Raw genomic sequence first — 21297 nt, 5'->3', positions numbered from 1 at the left:
GTTAATTTTTTTTTTTTCCCGAATAATGATACACTTGGTTTGTCAATTTACACCAAGGGACTCCCGACTGGGATCCTCAATCTACTCACTAAGTCACCTATGCACCGACATCCCGACTTTATTCATCCAATGATCTTTACTGTTACAAATAAGTGCCTCCCCTAAAGGCGTGACTTTTCTCCCGTGTACCAATAAATTTTTCTCCTCCACCCTTTCTCCAATCAGAAAGACTGTTACAACGTCTTAAGCAATACTGCTTACACAAGCAATCTCGATATCGATGCATGAATGGCTTAGTTTACATATTGTCACATCAGCATTAAAATCTGTTCCTAGCGGTTGTTTATAAACTTTAGACGGGGAGCGAGATTATGCAACTCCTTCGCGGCTTATTGTTTTCCAAACATCCTACACATAAAAATTAAATTCTCGCCACCTACCCCTCTATCTACCTTACTTGTCTACCTTTATCTACCAGCCTCTTACACCTGTCATACATCACCAGGGACTCCTGTACCTGGAGGAAGAACAGGGACGCTTGCCAAGAGTCCCTTCCCTTACTTCATTCTTCCTCCTCCTAGTATCTGAAGAACAAGAAGCGGAGATCTTCTTTGTTCCTGGCTTATTGATGAACCCCGCCCCCGCAGCTGAGGAAAGACATAAAATATGTGTGGGTGTGATGGTAATTATCACACTAGTTTCCTAAAGCATTTATCGAGGAGAAAGCGTGTGTTGAGCCTCTGTGTGTTATTTTCAAATCTGTCCAGCCTCATTACTCCTGATGAAAACAGCAACATTCATTTCTGTTACGGTGTTGCCTCCAATTCTGCTTTCTGACTTTTTTTTTTTTTTTTTAACTTTTACCGTTTCCATGATAGCATTGATCGAGCTGTCAATGTTCGGAGGAAATACTGGGATTATCTACTTATGTTCTCCTCTTGCATGAATGAGTCAGCCATTCAGAGTGCACTTCTGAGCAAACGCTTCTCTAAATATTTTCCACGTCATGTACTATTGCGTCAACCTCTGCCAGACCGGAGTTGGAAAGATGAGAATGAATTTCACAGGAGTCACGTGGGAAAAATTGACGTCGTCATGTAACTCACGGATAAGGTTGGGAGAGGCCTTTGTTCAGCAATGGACTCCGAATGACTGAATGATTGGTTGATTGATCGATGTAAATAATACGCCATGTTAGATCGTTGGTGGTATGATTTTTTTCGCCAAACTTTGAATGTTGAGTATCTTAACCAATATCTAGCAAAGCCAATCCTATCCCAACTTAACCAACTATAGACTTGGTTATCTATATAATGAAACATTATGCTAACGCGACTTTTTCGCTAAAAATATCGCTCGGCTCCAGTCTATATAGAAACGTCCAAATTTTAGTAGGCGCTGTTTTCAGTCGTGGGCGTTGCGATAAGTAAAGCGATAATATCGCTTCAACCGGAAAATTTATCGCTTATATTTATCGCTTTCAAATTTCCCGCGATAAATCCAGCGATAAAGTAGAAGACGAAAAACCGTATTTTTGGATTTATCGCAGGATTTATCGCTTATCATTTTAAGGTATCTTGGGAATTTATCGCTTTATCGTTATAGGACTAATTCATCGCTTTACATTATCGCTTTATCGCAAAATTTATCGCTGCCCACCAGTGCCACCACTGGCTGTTTTGGAAAACAATGTAGCTAGATTCGTGTTCTTTGGTGTTCTAACTTATATTCTATAGCTTTGTCATGTTAATTAGGATATCACATTGCATACCAGAATAACTATTTTGTGTGAATTATTATTGCGGAGCTTTATATAACTAATATGGTCTGAAGGAAAAAAAATAATATTGATGCATATCTCTAGCTTGTTGCGGTCATATCCACTATTATAAGACAATCATTTGCACTCAATTATTGTTTCAATAGCCCAACATTTGGATGAGACAGGTGATTAATATTTTGTTACTGTAGTTCGTGCAATGCGCAGGTCATGGCTTCATTTGTCATCGAACAGCTGATCACTGTTGTCAGTGCACCCGAGTTAGAGTTGTCGCTACAAACTGTGTGGATAGGTCGGAATTTGAAGTCTGGAGAGGATTTTCTGCTTTGATGATACAAGATTCGAAGTTCACATTCAACAGCAATCATGACTGGTAAGTATTCATGTACAAACTATTAAAGGCAACATGCACTGCCGAAAACGTGTTAAAAGTTTAAGTGTAGACTGTAGATTCAAAGATTGGGTCCTTTACCCTGTATGAAATAATTATAATTCGAATTTTAGAAAACCTAGTTTACGAAAAACAAATCTTTGCACTCAGTTATGTAAAACACAGTTCTTACACTTCCTTCTTGGAAACGTTCAATTAAGCAGTTTGATGTCAAGGTTTCATCGTTGGGGGCCGGATACATAGTGCAATTGAGACAATTTTGTTCAAGGTCGAAGCATTGTCTCTTTCGTTGTCAACACACCCGTTGCAAATACGATGCTGCTACTGAGGTACAGATGCTCTCTATATTCACATGTTAGAGTAAAAAACTGCTAAATCTGTATTATCACACCACATTGAACAGGGCATTCTGATGTGGTATAAACAAATTATAGTTTTTATTTGGAAAGCTCTAAGTACTTGCTGGTTCATATTAGTGAAAAAACATACAAAATACATGTCCAATAAAACCAACAGCAAAGAAAATCATCTTGTCAGTTCTTCTCAGACCCCTTATGAACACCCTCACCTTGGTGCAACCCTGGGGGTTGACACTTGGTGTTAGGACCACACCAACAATTTGTTTGTGTTTCAAATATCTTTGCTCTGCTTTATCATATAAGGCTATCTGACAACTATTCTTCATCTTGTTTCCCCTCCTCTTCCTCTTCCTCCTCCTTCCACTTCCTCTTCCATGTTTTAGGGATTTCAGTGACATCTTAATGGACCAAATCAATTGGCATTCTTTTATGATTAGTGATACTACTTAGAAAAAAGTGATCATTTGTAACTTCTACTGTCTTCCTTGTGTAATCTCTCCATTACTATCTCTGATTCCACCTCTTTGGCACAGTGTTGGTTCCAAGGATAAAAGCACTGATTATTCTCAAGAAAATAATCACTCTCTCTCTCTCTCTGTTTTTCTGTCTGTCACTCTCTCTCTATCTGTCTGTCTCTCCCCCTCTCCCTCCTTCCTTCACACATCTCCTCACCACTCTTCTCCCTTACACACATTCACTCTGTATCTGTGTGTGTGTGTGTGTGTGTGTGTTTCTTTGTTTTCTTCTTGTACACTAGTACCAGGTAATTAGATTACTTCATTCTTTTAACTACTTCAGTACCAAATTTATTAGGTAATTTAGTGACCCTCCTACACAGTATTCTTTCATAACTGGAAAATATTCTCCACATAAAAAAGAATGGTGATCACTTTTAACTTCTTCTCTCTCTCCTTTCAATAACCCTCCTTGAATCTATTTACTACTTATTGGGGATGATACCCCAGTGCTTCATTAGTGAAGAGATGGCACAGAGATGAATGAAATAGCCAAGTGGTAGCCATAATAAAAGGAAAATAGAAAATGACAACCCACAATGGAAGGGGTAAATCTAGACTGAATATAACCCATTTGCTACCAGTGGGTTGTCAAAGACATGAAAGAAAGCCATGTGGTAATTAGAATAAAAAGAAAGTGCCAGCCAGTATGGAAGGGGTTTAAAGGATGGTAGAATCTCCAGCCTTTATTTATATCTCACCAGATGCTTGTGAGGTCTGTTAGTTGTTGATATGGTTTGCAGTCCAGTACAGGGATCCATTGAGTGATGGACCTTCTCCTTCCTACCCTTGTGTATACCTGTGTTAGCACATACCCTATATCCTGTGTTGACTGTCTCCACTACATCACATGAGTTCCATTCATTATTTTTGCTGCTTAGCTACAGTAAATTGTTTATGCTCCCTTTTAAGACTGAAATATTTTTAAGTTTGAATATTGTGTGCTGTGTAATATAAGGTTTAACAAGACTGGTGCCAGTGTTGATCCTTGGGGCACACTGCATACCGCCTCCATCTTGAAAGAAGTGTCTTTATCTGTATGTGCTTATCTATATGCTTATCTGTTTACAGGGCTGAGGTTATACTAAGTGGTCTGTTATGTGAGAGCCTTTATTGTCATTGGTATCCTCTGTTCAATATGGTTTTATAATTTTTTAATCCCTTTTTAAGTGGCACATTTCTTTTATTGTGGCTGCTTCCAAGCAATTTTATTCATCTGTATGGCACCACCTCAGTTATGAGAGAGTTATAGCCTATTGTGTGGGCAACTCCTTTCATACCAAATGGAAATATTTCATTCATACCAGCTGTCATGGACCAATGATAAATACCTGCAGGTGGTGGCCCTGTAGGATGGATGTTGGAGAGAGTGATCTCCCTATTGCTCATTTACAAAATCATCTATACCCTCACCTTCTGCAGATGCACCTCCAAGAGTTTGATACTTAGTCTCCAGACTGGGTCCAAGATCTCTCTCAAGTCTTGCTTTTCACATAAGGAGAGTTGACAACTGACAACTGTTCCCCTCCTTTTACCATGAGGCAGTACATAGACTTAATCCTGCACTTATACAACACAGGCAATCCAAAGTTTCTCCCCAGAGATATCTTTGGGGGGACTTGAGGATCATTGCCAGCTTCTGTGGGTCTGGGTGATTTTTATCAGTATGACTTAAGACAACAATTCTTATTGTGACTGCCACCAGGCCATTTTATTCTTCTCTTTGATAATGAAGAGATAACATATCTGTTTTAATTTGAAAATGCATTTTGTATGCACATTACCTCAAGTGGCAAATCATTCCATTCCCTCTTACCCAGTTCTACTCCATAGTTACATAAGTGAAATTGTCATTTGTAATTATGATGATAATTTATTTGGGAAATAATGATTTAGTGGAAGGAGGAAGCTTTGGAATGGTGGAAGGAGTAATAGTGGAGGGAGTAGAGGATATAGTAAGGCAGTGGAGGGAGAATGTTGGAGGTGGTATAGTATGTATGAAAGGGAGGGTGAAAAGTCTGGCAAGGCAGTTCTCTTGCATCAGTGCCAGTTTCAGTGTGGTGTAGTGAGGTGGAGGGTGAGAATACAAGTTATGAATGTACTGTGCTGTGATGGAAAAGGCTGTTCTTTTGTGCCCTGTCAGAGATAACAGCAGGGTTGTGTAGGCATATCTTATAGATCCTTTAATATCATGTGGATCAGTGACCCCTTGAAATCATTTGTTGCATTGTTGCCAAGGTTACTGATAAGAAGATCAACTAGCATAAGATACCAATGGCTACCATGTGCCTCTAGGTCTCTGCTATTATTTGATTTTTTTTTTATCTTAGAATTTGTGAAAAATATGGATGTTTCAGTAGGTTTAGTAAGTAATTTGATTTAGTTCAGTGTTGCACCCAAGGATAGCAGTATCAGTATGTAATTTTTATGCAAGTAAGTTTGGAATTTTGTTACACCTTTTTAACTCTTGCATTTCTGTAGCAGAGACAGTGAACAGATAGGTCACATTCAAAAGCTCATTAATTTGTAAAATTAACATGGATTTATAAGTACATTTTGTTACAAGATTGAGACAATTAAAGTGGGATTTCTCTTGTGTATTTCCCCAATTGTAGGATATAGAAAATGAACTACACTCATAGGGTATACTCTTAATCTCAAATTATCATGCCAAGCTTAGAATGGTTTCATCTTGGAATGTAATGTCATTTAGGCTGTTCCAGGAATTTGCACAACTAAACAGAAAATTATATTTTTTCGCATCCTTCAGACGTGGTCTTTTTCAATTCGTTTCTTATCCCAAATGAGATCCTCTGTCAGTTTGTGAGTTTTGTCCACCTTCCTTACCTGGCCATCAATCATCACCTCTTTCTCTGTCCCTCTAGTGAAAACAGGTTTAGTGATTCTAGTCTCTCTGTGTGCAATTTAACTGCAAGGTTGGGAACCATTTTAGCAACTGTTCTTTGTATTTTCTCAATCTTGTTTGTTCTCTTTGTGCATGGACCATACCTGCATATTCCATTCCGAGTGTGTATTTTGAGTGATGTGTAGAGATACAAAAGACCACTGAATGCTTCATAATCCATGAATTTTTTAGTCTTATGATAGATAATCATAGATAACAAATTTTATGCATTAATTTTTTAGGGACATGTATACACTCGTCATAAAACAAGCACTTCACAATAGACATCCAAATTCCGGATATCACTACCTTTCCCAGACAAATCCAGCTGAGAAAATACTCCTAAGACAAGTAAAAACCACATTTGCACAACTGTGTTTAGGTCCCCACCACATGTTAAATCAGTACCACCACAGATGTAGCTACTCCAGATACAAACCACCACTTAAAAGACTGAACATCTTATTCTTTACTGCCCTACTTTTACCATATGTAGACAAGAACTCTAAATCCCTTCTTTGAGGGACTCGTGAGGTGAACCAATGGCTCCCGGGGGGACATGGGTCTACTGCATGAAAGGCCTGGGACAACATAACTTTCAAAAATAGAATTGGAAAAAAAAATGTAATGATTTGATAGCTCTTTCCAAAGGTTTAAAGGAGATTAATACATACTTATTATATTTTCTTTGTTTTAGTTTGTGTAAAAGAAAAATTTATCAGTTATTTTGAATTGCATGTTTTTAACATTTTGTTGGTATTACAGGTCAGGTACAAGCTACAGCAGGACTTAGGTTAACAAGGTGGTGGGTATTGCTAAGAGAGTGCATTTGCATGGCCATGCACCAAAGTAGTGTAGTACCATAAGTGTTTGTTTTGAATTACTGTGGATTGTATATACACTTTGGTACATGTCAACGCTCAATGCTACATGTCCATGCACTTCATATAATTGCTTTATGGAATGTGTTGGCACTTACACATTACTGATCTGTGCATGCTTGTTTTATATATTTAACTAATTTTATGTTTGTGGGGTCCTGTCTTGTATTTACCATCTATCATACTCATTTTTAACTTTATTCATGATTTAAGCTTGGGGTCCATTATCTTGCAGGCTGTTCCAAAAGTTCATGCATCTGTACAGAAAGCTGTATTTCTTAACATCCCTCAGACAGTCTTTTCCAATTTGTTTCCATGACCCTCCCTTCCCAAACCAAGGGATCTTTTCTGTCAATTTTGTCCACTTCCTTTAGTGATCTGAATGCCTCACTCATGACACCTCTGTCTTGTATCTTTTAATGATGCCAGGTTCAGTGCTTCTGACCTCATTGTTTAGTTTATCTGTAAGGCTGGAAAACAATTAGATTGCTGCTTTGTTATTTCTCAAATCTGTTTGTATCTTTCACTTTGTGGAATCCACTGCTGCATATTCTGATATGGGATGGTTTAGGCTCTTATGATTTTTACTTATTTATTCTTTATTTTTTGTAATATCTCTTCATCTATGCAGTGAAAAGCTCACAACCTTACTAATATGTTTGCTAGGTGGCAAGTTATTAATAATCAACATTCCCAGAACCTTTTTGTAATTATTTCAATTCCCATTGAATTATAATTTTTTTAAGCCATTACCCATTTGTGGTTGCATTTTTTGTGTTCAGATTCATTTTCTAATTTTGGTTGTAGTTGTCTAGATTTTAGTGTAACATCTTGGAGTTGTCTTCATAGTTTACTTTTCATACGATTTTGCATCATCTGCAAACATGTTAGTATAGCTTCCTGTTCCTCCTGTCCTATCATTTACAAAGATGAGGAACATTACAGGGGAGCATACCAGTTCTTGTGGTACTGCAGTAGTCACTGCCCTCCATCCCGACTTTGTATTCTTTACTACTGTTCTCACATACTTAACTTTCAAGATGTTTTCTTTGTGTTTGTGTGGCAATTATTTCTACTCTTCTGTCTGTGTGATTGCTTAATTTCTGTTATGATGGGGAATGTTATGCTTTTGTGTAAATGGGTTGCAAATTCACTTTTGTATAGTATCTTTGATTTATGACATTCCAGGTTTATATATTTTGTTCACAGGAACATATCTTACATTATGTTATGCAACCATGGAGATATGGAAACCAGTTTTTATATTTTTTATTTAAAATCCTTTCCTGAAGGATGTGATTTATTCATAATTAAAGGGAATCGTGTAATTGCTTGATTTTGTGCTTCTTGATTGAATCTGTTTTAAGATAACTTGGTCCAAGGAGTATATTGATTATGATGATTATTTGCTTGAGTTTTACTGAGTGGAAATCTGTAACTCCATAGTAGTAAGCAACAGTACTTTGGCTGTCCAGTGGATCTCTTTGGGAAGAAACTTTTGACTGTTGTCAATTTTGTATTAGTGTGAGTATGTATCATGATAGGAGGAAGAAAAAGATAGCAGTTACTGATTGTCCCTTCTTATGTGAAAAAGTGGAGGCAAAATAACCGAGCATGGTCTAGAGACAGAGTACTTCCTCTTCGGCCCTGCACCTGTAGAGTTGAGGATGTTGATAGAGTTTGAAGATGAGTAGGAGAGAGATGATTCTTCCTGAAGTCTACCATATAAAACCATTATATGCAGGCACCTATCAGTGATCCTTCCAAATAGGATTTTATATATTTGTTTGTGTACCTGTAAATGCACATCATTATTTCACATGCTTTGTTGCTTCATATGCTTTGTCCATACTTGCTTTGTAGAAATCACTTTTGTTTATAAATTTTGTGTAGTGTATTCATTTATGTATTTGTTTATATATTTATCTATTTTTTTGTATATATATATATAATGTATATGTGTATGTTTTGATTTTGATATATGCCTAGTGCAGATATAATTATTTTGTTCAGTATTTGGAATATTTTTACCCATAAAGATTTATTTAAAACAGAAAAGATTTGTTCTTATGAATATACAGTACAGGTTCACATAGAAATATTTATAAATATTGATTACTAGGAAATCTTACATTTTCCTCACCATTCCTTAAAACAGTAACAGTGCGCAGAACCCTGCGCTTGAGTGCGGGGGCCAAACAACGGCTTCTCCTGACTACAACAACAGCAGGAGGAGCAGGAGTGACTCTCATAATGGCACGGTCATATTTAAGTTCCAGGAAACACACCCCAATACCACAAGGTACAAACTTGTAGAATTAGTTGCTAGAATATGTTTGTTGTTAAGCATTATTGGGAGAATGTAATTTACCATCATTGTAAGTCTTATTGCATAAGATATGTATTTTTTTTTTCTGTGTAAATTAGTACCATATGTCATTTGAAATTTGTTCATACATTTTGGCTATTGTATTGGTCAAAGATATTGATCTGTAATTCTGATGATCCTCTTTATTTCCTCCCTTATAAATTGGTACAACATTTGCCTTTTTCCAGTCCCCCTCCAAAGAACATGCAATCATTATGTGTATTTTGTCCAACCAATTGTTCTTTGCATTCTTTGAGTGTCCAGGTGGAAAGCCCATGTAGTCTCAGGGCCTTTCTCACTTCCAAGTTTTTGAGTACTGTAGTTCATGCACTCCTTGCACTGCCTCTTTTCTCTTCTTTGATACAACTTCTGTAGTTATTTTCTCTTCCCTAAAGTCCTCTTCCTTGGTCAGTACTGACTGGGAACTTTTATTTTGTTTTGCTATAGCTTCTTTTAAACCAATCCTTTTGTGTGTATGTGATTCTCTTCTACTCATGTTTGGCACATGTTTCCAAACCCTCATTGTAAAATTTCAGGAAGACTTCCAATTTTTCCCTTGTTTCATGTATCTAAGCTCTTTCCAGTTTGCTTCCTCATAGACCTTGTTCATTCTTGTATACTTTTCTTTAGCAAAGATGTATCATTATTGTGTGTATGACTTAACTGAATGTCTTAATTTTGTATTCCCTACTTCCAAATTGTGGACTACATAGTTACTTTTACCTATGGGACACTGCTATTTCAGTTGTTCAATTACATTGGGTCTTTTGTTAAGATTAATTCCAATCTTGCTTGTGTATTGTGGCCTCTATATCTTGTTGGTTCATGGACCCATAGTTTATTATTCAGCAACAAGGTGCTAATGCAGGGTGGGAGTTGAAAAATGTGTTTTGATTGATGTAGGGTGGGTGTTTGCTTTGACTTGGCTACCTCTCTTATAAAGAGAAGACCTTTTTGGTATGTATGAATTATGTATTTAATCATTTTTAATGACTGTCCTTTAATATCCCTGCAGTTATATAATGGTGTCTTAACATACCCAGAACTTTTTTTTTATGGGATGCCATTACACTGTAAAGGTTGATTGTAGGAATAATGTAGATGTGCTTCTTCATGTGAAAGTGGGAAGTTGTGTGTTAATAGCATTAGTGTTCACACAGGTCCATATGTGGTGGGGTGTTCTGATGTGATGGTGGGACGAACTAAAGAAGGAACATTGATGCGTCTTTTCTACCCATCTTCTCTGACTGACATCAAGGTACAAGTCTAGATTTGTAGGTGTAGTTGTTAGAAAGGGAGAGGGATGGTGGGACAGAAGCAGAGTGGAAAGCAGACATTATGGGTGATTAATGTTAATTGGCCATATCCTTCCATTGGACAACTACACAATATCCTCCCTTTAGTGAAATGGGCCAATATGATGGCTGTTACCAGTTACCTGCAAGAGAGATTTGGAGCAATAGATTGATTGACTGAAAATGGACAAATGGTAATACATTTTGGTTTACAGGCCCATATGGAAGATTGGACTCCATGGTACCTTGGGGAAGAGTATACCCGGGGCATAGCGAATTTTATGGCTTCAGCTATTCCCTCTCTCTTCAGTATGCTTTTCAACTGGCAATTGGGTGAGTACTTTTATTTAGATTATTTTGATGTGCTGAAATTGATGCAAGTGCCTTCCTAAGGTTTTCTTATGTATAGCATGGGTTTTGGGAAATGGTAAAAAATATTAATGAAATTTCACATTTGCAAGTGTCCCCTATTATCCACAAATTTATGTGTGTGTGTATAGGGGGGCACTTGTACTTTCAACTGGTGACATAAAGTCTCACAGTAATACATTAAACAATAGTCCAATTTCTTCTCAGAGAAATCTATTAGAGAACCCTAAGACCATTTCCAGCCAATGTGGGGGTGCAGTTTTTATTATTATCATTATTATTAAGGCAGGTCTTATTTCTTGTACAAAGGACAACAAATGTATGCAGATGGATGTGGGATAAATGAAGGATGGGTGTATGCTTTGGCTAGGCCACCCCCAGTTATAAGGTGGAAAGGGTATTTTGGTATATGCATGAGTGATACTATGTGCAGTATTCTCCATTTCCTGTATGAAGATGAGGTTTAAACCAAAATTAAAATGCTTTTTAAGTAAATAGGCTCTCTTTGCAGGTGGCAGCTACACTCCTGCAGTGTGGGAGGCTAAGATGGCTAATGAAAAGTTCCCTGTGGTGGTTTTCTCTCATGGGCTGTCAGGGAACCGTTCCATCTACAGTACTGTCTGCTCTGAGTTGGCCTCCCATGGTTTCGTAGTGGCAGCTATTGAACATAGGCAAGTGTTGTTAACTGATTTAGATAAGTTAGGTGAAAGTGGGAGTGCAATAGGGTTGTGTAATGTCACCATGGTTGTTCAGTGTATATATGGATGGGGTGGCAAGGGAGATATGTAAGAGTGCTGGGCAGGAATTTGGAGTTGGTGAAGGAAAGTGGGAGGTTAGCAGCTTATTTGTTGATGACATTGCACTTGTAGCAGAGCCAGAAGATAGACTGAAGCAATTGGTTGCAGAATTTGAGAGGGTGAGTGAGAGGAGGAAGTCAAAAGTAGATGTGGGCAAATGGAAGGTGATGAGATGTACGTGGAGTGGTTATCGCCAACAAACACACGTGTAGGAGAAGAGGGCATTTAACATAAATCAAATATGATTAAAATGCATGCAAAGCATCATCAGTTTGATTGGTGGTGGCAGTGATGGTGATGGTAACAAGAATAATGAAGAAAAGATGAGGAAGAGGAGGAAAGAACAAATGCTTGGTGATAAAGAGGAAAGTAGTCGAGGCATACAATACTCAGGTTGCAGGTATGTTCTTAAGTTAAGTAGCTTTATGTGTACATCGTTTCTTTTGCTAATGTGAATGGCGTAACTAAATGTACCTCACTTATTCAGGGATACATCAGCATGTGCAAGTTTTACACTTGATGAAGAGGGCAAGCAGGAGTTTGTTCCTTTCCGTGTGCTCAAGTACGGAGAAAAAGAATATGACTTGCGTAACCAGCAGGTAAGTACGACCAAGATGTAAAGGACAATACTTTATGGTATTGGTCTCAGAATAAGGAGTAATTTTCTTTGTATAGAAATAGTTTCACAGATCACAAAACAAGTACATTACAATAAACCACTGAACTCCCCCAGAAATCAAACCAGCAAAAAATTGCTCACAAGACGAAGAATTACACTCACATCTACAATCAGGTCACATCTTGTATCAAGACATGGCCAGCACAGGGTCATCCTGACAACAGAATCTAATTGCCCTAGATGTAACCACCATACAGGAGACAGAAGGCTGTGGGTTTTTCACATACATACATATACCAAGGGCCTTTTCCCCTATACAGGGGAGGCAGCCAAAGTCAAAAGGCATAAATCTGCTTCCACCCATTTCATCCCCACATATTCCTCTCCCATTCACCACCTTTCCCTCCCTCTTTTCTTGGGTCCTTCTGGATGACCCATCATCTGGGTTTTTTAAAAGAGAGAAATGGGGCAGTGAATTGATTGAATATAACAATTACATGATGAGTTATGATGTGGGAGAAAGACCTGCATTAAAGAGATACAGATTACCCACAGGTGAAAGTGCGGGTAGAGGAGAGCATCCGTGCACTTGATATCCTGGAGAAACTTAACCTGGGAGGGATTAGCAATGAACTACCATCAAAATTTGACCTCAAGCAGCTGAGAGGAAACTTGGACCTTTCACAGCCAGTCATGGCTGGACATTCCTTCGGAGGTGGAACAACCATCTTCACCTTAGCAAAGGATCATCGTTTCAAGTAAGTTTCTTAATATTATAAGTAAATCTCCAAGTTAATTGATAAATTGGAGGGTCCACTCGTCTTTTTTTTTTTTTTTTTTTTTGACACATGGAAAGAATGAGTGAAGAAAGATTAGTAAAAGAGGTGTGGAAGGCAGAGATGGAGGGAGTGAACATGAGGGGGTGACCAAGGATGAGATGGATGGATGGGGTAAAAGGAGCATTGGGAAAGAGGTGAATGTTTATTGAGGAAGGAAGGGAGGAAACAGAAGATAGAAATGAGTGGAGAAGGGTTGTGTATGGATGATGCTGTGATGCATGGAAAAGAGTGGGTGGGTGAGGGAGTATGTCTGAATGATATTTTGATGCAGCCCAAAGGGATTTCTCCCTGTCTTCTCTTTTTCTGTATGAGGGGACGGAGAGAGGGATTTGCCATATAAATGAAGCAGCCTTGCTATGGATGTGCTGCATCTTGCTACATTGCTTCTGACCCAGGGCAGCAGGTGAGATGCAGGGATAACCTGTCATCCAGGAGGAGCCAAGAAAAGAGGGAAGGAGGGGTGATGAATGGGAGTGGAGTGTGTGGGGATGAAATGGGTGGTAATGGATTTATGCCTTTGACTTTGGCTACCTCTCTTGTAAGAGGGAAAAGGCCATTGGTTTATGTATGTGTATGAAACTTGATGTGGAAGTCAATTAAAGAATGACTTTACCACTCCAATTCCATAATATAGTAATTATTTCAGTTGAATAGAAGTACCTGAGTATGAACACTTAACCCCTTCCATACGGTGCCGCACACATAGGCGTCATGGGGAGCGAGTGTATTCGCGAGGCTGCCATATCGGCGTCTTGATTATATTTATTGTAGTCGCCCCTCCATAATGACATTCTTTCTAATTCTTTTGTAATTGCATTTTCTATGGTTATCAAAATTCACGGGTGAAGAGAGAACGATCGATATAAGCGGTGACTATATTTTATGATGCGAGTATTATTACGACACGTCGTACGGCTGGCATTGGCTGCTGCCACCGAGATCTAAGTCCATGACGCCTACGTGTGCGGCACCGTATGGAAGGGGTTAAGAGGTTTACTTGCATTTACTATACAGTTTACATAAACATCTGGAGTAATACAGGCCTCTTGCATTGTGAGAGAAAATGTGACTGTAAAGACATGATTGAAGTGTTGTTCTTCTCAGGGTTGGAGTTGCCTTGGACCCTTGGATGTTCCCTATAAAGGATGATGCATCAAAAATCTGTCCAGCTGTCCACCAACCACTTATCTGCATCTCCACCGAAGCATTCCAAGCTGATGCAAATTTGCGTGCAATGAAGTTTCTCAATTCAGACACCACTAAGTGCATCACTATCAGGTAAACATTAGAACATAAGAATGAAGGAGACTGCAAGAGACCATAAGGTGTACACAAGGCAGCTCCATATCCATCACCACCTGTCATCCCCATCCATAAAGTTGTCTAACATTTTCTTAAAACAACTGATAGTTTCAGCGCTCACTACATGGTTACAAAGTCTATTCCATTTGTTGACCACCCTATTAGTAAACCAGTTCTTGCCTATTTCCTTAAAATCTAAATTTGTCCAGTTTAAATCCATTACTGCAAGTCCTGCCCTGTTGTTTTAATATGATGACCTTGTTTGCATCACCCTTGTTAAAGCCTTTGCTCCACTTGAACACCTCTATAAGATTACCCCCGCACTCTGTGTCTTTCCAGAAAGTGTAAGTTAATGCTGATCTCATTCTTAGAGTACTTGTATTGATGTTTTATGCTGATATACCCTTCAGCACAAAGCATGCTTTATAGAATTTCTTCCACAGGTCTTCAAGAGAGTCATCATGTTATTTTATTCAGTTGTGTGTGATCCTTTTGCTAGTGAAGGGGTTACTTAATAATTGATTTATGATGAATACACAGAAAGCTTTGTTCAGTTTGTTCCATTTTGTTACAATTGTACTCCCTTAATTGAACTAAATCTTCTGGCTTTTGCCAGGACAAGATCTGCAAGGGACATTATTGAGTCAAAAAGATGGAAATCATAGTGAGTGCTGGGTAAGTACAAGATAATGAAAGAACTGGTCTGTAGAGGGAGATTTTTTTATAGGGCTGTCTGGCTCTCATTCATCCAAATTTTATGTTGTATTGGACTCTTAAAATTGTGGTTGCTTTTGCAGGGGCACTGTACATCAGAATCAGTGTGACACCCCCTTCCTTGTTGGTGCCATTGGGCGGGCTCTCTCAGGAGCCTCGTCGCCACTTGACCCAATGATGGCCATGGACATCAATAACAGACTCTTCATCACTTTCCTCTGCAAGCACCTTGGTAATTTACAGTTATTTTTTGTTCTTCATCTTTTTCTTTTCTCTTTGTAATTTTTCCTGTATGGGGTATTGACAGCATACACATTGCTTGCCTTCAAAACCTGTCAACACCCTCACTTTCGTCTTGGGGTGCACTCAAGATTGACATTTGGTCTTTGGACTAGGCCCAAGATCTCTATCAGCTTCATCCATGTTTCTTCCTTTTTTGCACATATAGAGAGCTGACATCTAGTGACTGCTAACTTCTTTATACTACTATCAAGTCAGTTACACAGAAACTGTCCCATAATGATATATCAGAGACAGTTCAAAATTTCTTCACAGATATCTCAGGGAGGGCTTGAGGACCACTCAATCACTATGGGGCTGTGTGTTTCCTGTCTGTAAAAATCAAGGCAACAGTTATTATTATTTTTACTTTGACTACGTGCACATCTCGGGTTCCAGTCCGGGGACAACTATTAGAATTATTTGATTGACATTGTCATCATTGGCGATTCTATTTACGTATACACATATACCAGAACACGTTTTCTCCCTCATGAGGAGGTGGCAGAGTCGAAGTATACACCGACCTCACACCCATCCCACATCTATCCAAAACCCATTTGTTCCCCTTCCCATCTTGGCACCTTCGGGATGAAGGATCATCCACCTTTGTCACTGCTCAGGTCAAAAGCATACATACATGTACCAACAGATTTTTTCCCCCTTACAAGGGAGGTATCCAAAGGTCAAAAGCAATGCAGCAAAACACCATTTCTACAACAGGGCCCAATAGCCAAAGCTAGTTTACTTCCACTGTTTCACTATATATCGACCGATGTCCCTCATCCACTTGAGAAATTTATGGAATATTCAGATATTTTTATTAACACTTGAATTTAAATTTTCCATTCCTCCATAAATGATTATTTTCTCATGGGGTTGCAACTTCCACTAATAATGCAAAATGTTCTTTAACAGGACTGGACCGACCCTTCTATGAAAAATATGAGACTTACATCGAAGAGAACAAGAAACATCTGGTGTATGATTTGTATGGCACAAGTAAGAAAATGCTGGGATGGGACCCATGACTGAATTCGCATCCACAGCAGGAGGAAGTAGAGCAAGAAAAACTTGTAAAGGAAGATGAAGGAAAGTATGGTCAGGACCTTGATAAGTTAGGAAAAGGAAACACACCAGCAGGAAATGATGATAACTTGGTACTAAAGCAAGAGAAAGAAGATTCTGAACAGAAGGAGGGTGTCCATTATTCAGATGGCCAAGGGAAGGAGGATCCAGAGGTCGATAAAGGGGACAATGCATCTAGTGGTCTGGTTAAGGGAGATGTAAAGGATGTAGGAGAAAATTGTACAACAGATGGGGAGAGAAAGGGAGATGTAGAGGAGTGTGTGGCAGGCCACACCCTAAAAATAGATGGGAAGGGAGGGGAAGAGGGAGACAACAAAGAATCGGAGGCTGAGAGCTCAAAGGCTACAGAAAATAAAACAAAGATGGATAATGAGAGGACCACTACAGCAGTGATCCAGTATAAGATAACTGATGGTGCAGGAAAAGTTAAAATTAAATTAAAATCAAAGTTATGATTTTGGCTTTTGATTGATTTATGAAGACTGTGCGAGATATGGTGTTTATTTATACGTGTAATGGTGAAGGCACAAATTATTTACCACGATATAAAATTTAATGCTCAGCATTACCCCTTCACCATATTTTATTATGTTTTATGAATTCTAGAATAAGAGATTTTACTATATTAAACTTGGACAGGAAATTGAACTTTTCAAGAATACAAGTTTTTACCACTCGCAGAATAACTTGCATAACAATTCCATGCACTTAAACTGATGTACCTTCTTCACAGTGCCTTCATATGATTATTTTATTTTCTCGCCCAATCACAAATATGAGGGTATTTTGAGAGTTGTTTTATGAACTTTGTCCCATCTTTTTTAAACAGCAATTAAAGAATTGAAAAAAATACAAATCTTTGCTTCAGAAAGGAACAAAGGATAGATGAGGAATTAAGGCAGCTACTTAAAAAAAAAAAAATAGTAGTAGGCATTCTTCAGTTCCGGGGGATTATGGAGTTGTCCCCCACGCAATTAAGAACAGCATCTACTGTGGCTGTGGAGTCCAGTGAGGGAGTAACAGTCCCAATTGCACTGGACAAGGAGTTTAGGCTACTACTTAAAAAGTGCTGATGAAAAGAAAGTTTAGATGTTTATACAGAAAAGGAAGATGTATATAACATCAGTTGATCAATCAATCAGTCAATTGCCCCAGAATTTTTGTGGCCTGTGGCTCCCATGTAACTGACAACGGTCACAAGTTTGGGTCAGTTACTCAAGAAATAAATATTGTCTCATAGTGGCTACCTCCCTTATAAGGGGAAAAAGCCTTTGGTATATGTATGTATGTATGACATTGTCTGGGTATGGCTAGGATGGGGCAGTGTAATATAGTGTTCCTTGTCATCTGTGTGATGGTTGCATCTGGGGCAGTTTATTTTTGTGGCCAAAGCTATTGTATTTTGGTGCAAGATTGTGACCTGAATATGGTCATGCTAGTGTGATTCTTGATTTTCCTGGTATGGAGAATGTGTGAAATTAAAATTAGCAATTAGAGGGATATGTCTTCACAAAGGCTTTGGTTACCCCTTATAAAGGAGGTCACCCAGTCGACAGACACTTGCACCAAAAAACCCACTCACACCATTCCACCCTTCAAACACAGTGCAGTGAGGCACAGCTCCAACAGTTGAAGCCAGTTTATTTCCAGTGTTTCACAATATGGTAACTGTCATTTACATAATCTTCACCTGTGTAGTTGATGCAGGAAACATCTCTGGGCAGTGTCATCCATTCAGTCTTTCCACATATTCCTTAACTATTGCATTTTCTTCCCAACTCTTGTTATGAAAATGAAAGAGGGTAACTCTCCCTGAGGGATTTGTGAATCTGTAAGGTTTGGAGAGTACACTAACAAAAAGGTGGATAAAAGGGATGAATGAACTAGTAAAGGATTGAATTCTAGATGGTGAATAAGCATACATGTGTTGAAGGCAGCAAGTTGGAAAAGATAGTACAAATTAAAGGGACAACCTGTTCCATGAGATGGGCACACACTCTATCTCTATCTCTGTCTCTCTCTGTTTCTATCTCTCACTGTCTCTCTCTTGCCCTCCCTCCTCCTCCTCCTACTGCCACTTGCTGATGACAGAAACAAACCCACACAAAACAAATATATGTATGTAATCTAAAGGGCATTTTTCCCCATATAAAAGGATAGTCAGGTCCCACACTCATCCAAAACCATGCATTTAGGTTTAAAAAATAAAAGGGGGCAAGAACAGGAGATGTTGTTGAAACATTTTTCAGATGTATATGCAGCAGCTTCAGGTGTTAGCTATGTTATGAAAATAACTTGAATATGGTTAAGTTTGGTCCTTGAAGGTAGATTTTATACTATTGTATGAATGCAGTTTTTACTTAATGTAGGCAGATGTTACTGAAAGATTTGTGGATCAAGAGTGAAATGGGTGTGGATATCGCTTGTCTGTCTAGCAACCCCACTTTGTGGGTAATTGCATGCGAGTGTAAATAGAACAAATATTCTAGGTATTTGCTTTGCACATTTTGAAGAATTTGAGCCGTTGGAAAATTTGTATTTGGTATACTTTACTGCCGTAATAATTAGTCTACAGGTCCTCTATAAGAGAGACCAGGGGCAACAGATTGATTGATTGTTTGTTTGTAGACAACATGTGGCATTATCTTTGTTATTCTGTAACTCCCTCTTAACTATGCACACTTAAGATAATACCCAACACTACTACAGATATCATGCATCCATATTTACCTTGAAGTATGCTAACCCACACCTACCACCATAGCCTCATTATAACCTTCAGTATTGGCACAATATTGTCCTCGAGGTGCACTGGTGCATTGTAGACAACAAAAGACATTTGTCAATTTTAAAACCATAAACAAATTTAAAGCTAAGTTTGATCAATGGAGAAAAAAGGGATGAGACTGCATAAGTGGCAACTTTCCTCTGTATTACAGTTTGATAAATACAAATATTGTTATTATTGTATTATTGTTTATTAGTTTATGCATGATCAGTTAGATTTGTTATGCAGTCAATATGTAGTACATTATTGATAGTTTGGAAATACTTTTTTTTTCTAATTGTTGTGGGTCTCGCTTTTACCAAGTATGTATAGATGATGATAAAGTTGTTTGAAGTCATGAGAGTTTAAGTTTAGTCTAGTCAGTTTTTTAAATGCCAGATTTTTTTTACAAGTGTGTGAACATGTAAATGTATTTTTGTTAAAATTGCACCTATCCAGTACCACCACTACTAGTGTTAAGTCCTCCATGGAAGATGAATATTTGTCAGAAAATGAGTTTTTTGACAAGTTGTGAGCAGGCTTATTTATTCCAAAATTGTATGTATGGCAATCTTTTCCATAAATTCTCTTCAAAGCTCACAAGTTCAAGCATTGCTGTTTCCTTCAGGCAAACCGCTTGTGTGCACTGAGTGGTGGGAGGACTTAAGTCTGAGAGAAAGGTTGTGCCAAGGGGAAGGAACAATGCTTTGCTTCTAAATTAAAGGGTGAGGGAGCCTTAGGGGGTTTCAAGGGTGGGGGGGGGTTAAAAAAAAGGTGCAGGTACTGAGTACTGTATTAGTGAATGCATATACACAAATATTTTAGATATTACATTTCAATGTGAACTTAAAAAGTGCCATATTGCATCCTTTATCTATAATTGCCAAACATACAATGTTTTGTAGTTGTTCAAGTGAAATTACATATAAATATGAGCATGTCTAGGTGAAGATGGGCCATGCCTGTGTGCCAGAAGAAATTACACCTTTGGATCTAGGGTTCTTTCCAAGGTTCTCCAACAAGGTAGTAGCTGTCCATAATACAGTGCGACAGACCTCAATTTTTGCATCATATAGAGGTCATATAGACTATTATGTTGTATCCTTTTTGATGCAGAGCATATTCAGAACACGTCTGAATGAGTCAGTGGCTCTTCTATTCAGAATCTTACATCAATCTTAAGCAATTGCTGTTCAAGGTAAACAGTAACTATATAAATGACTAGTGCTGTTACTACAAGTAAGACCCGTAAAGTAAATATGAACCATTGGTTCTTGTTCTTATCTATACATATCATGCATTGTAGAGGGACCAATGTACCTGCAAGTGGTGGTTCTATAAAATGTATATTAGAAAGAATTGCCCTGCTGTGCATCTTCAAAATCCATCAATACACACACCTCCATCTGGAGGTGCAGCTCCAAGGGGCTGACATTGTAGGTAGATCCATATCCCACCTTTGTTAGATGACTATATCTTGAGATAAGTTTGATCAGGAAATTTAGAAGAGACAGCAGTGTTGATGATTTTGTTAATGTCTTTATATAAATTTTCAGTGGTGATAATAGTGTAACATAGGTTTTGTTTTTGGGAAATTGTTATTCTGTAAACAGATATGAGAAATAAATATTTGAATATTATTTATTGTTTGATATCCTAAAGTTCAGCTAGGGGGTTATGGTCTTCTTGTCAAAGTATCTTGCACCTGTCTTGAATCATGTTCTGGGATCTTGCAGCCCTTTCACCTTGTCTCCCACTAGGAAGAGGATTTCAAGACCTCAATGTGAGACCTGGAGACAGGACATTTGGAGAAATGCCAACTGCTGCCTCACCACATCTTTGTGGTGCTCACCAGCTTTGACTCACCAGGAGTTGATGCTGAATGTGGGGGCAGCAACTAAGACTGACCATATATTCAGTCACTAAACTTTTATCTAGTTGTCTAACTTCATTCTTCCTACTAACAATGAAAAGTCCTCTGGTGATGGTACATGACAATGATGGCAGAACATGGTGACCTGTAGGAGA

General features: G+C 38.3%; 1 protein-coding gene across 7 annotated transcripts; it reads left to right on the top strand.

Moving 5' to 3' along the window:
- The first annotated feature begins 2013 nt into the window (after nucleotides 1-2013).
- LOC143026303 (platelet-activating factor acetylhydrolase-like) lies at nucleotides 2014-20909 on the top strand. 7 transcript variants are annotated; one of them, XM_076186513.1, is made up of 11 exons: nucleotides 2028-2153; nucleotides 6721-6752; nucleotides 8990-9133; nucleotides 10360-10457; nucleotides 10710-10827; nucleotides 11375-11534; nucleotides 12148-12259; nucleotides 12835-13037; nucleotides 14223-14396; nucleotides 15218-15366; nucleotides 16332-20909. In XM_076186513.1, the coding sequence occupies exons 3-11, from the start codon at nucleotides 9085-9087 to the stop codon at nucleotides 16442-16444; spliced, it is 1176 nt and encodes a 391-aa protein (XP_076042628.1). In that variant the 5' UTR covers nucleotides 2028-2153; nucleotides 6721-6752; nucleotides 8990-9084; the 3' UTR covers nucleotides 16445-20909. The 7 variants fall into 7 exon arrangements, with proteins under 7 accessions (XP_076042580.1, XP_076042628.1, XP_076042589.1 ...); XM_076186474.1 differs by having other exon boundaries at nucleotides 6721-6755; XM_076186484.1 differs by lacking the exon at nucleotides 2028-2153 and adding an exon at nucleotides 5023-5122 and having other exon boundaries at nucleotides 6721-6755.
- Nucleotides 20910-21297: the final 388 nt, after the last annotated feature.

The sequence above is a fragment of the Oratosquilla oratoria genome, chromosome 1 (assembly GCF_046742065.1).
Source record: "Oratosquilla oratoria isolate Oo_2021 chromosome 1, ASM4674206v1, whole genome shotgun sequence".
NCBI lineage: Eukaryota > Metazoa > Arthropoda > Malacostraca > Stomatopoda > Squillidae > Oratosquilla > Oratosquilla oratoria.
Note: the sequence above shows the minus strand (reverse complement) of the source record. Positions and strands in the feature narration are given on the sequence as shown.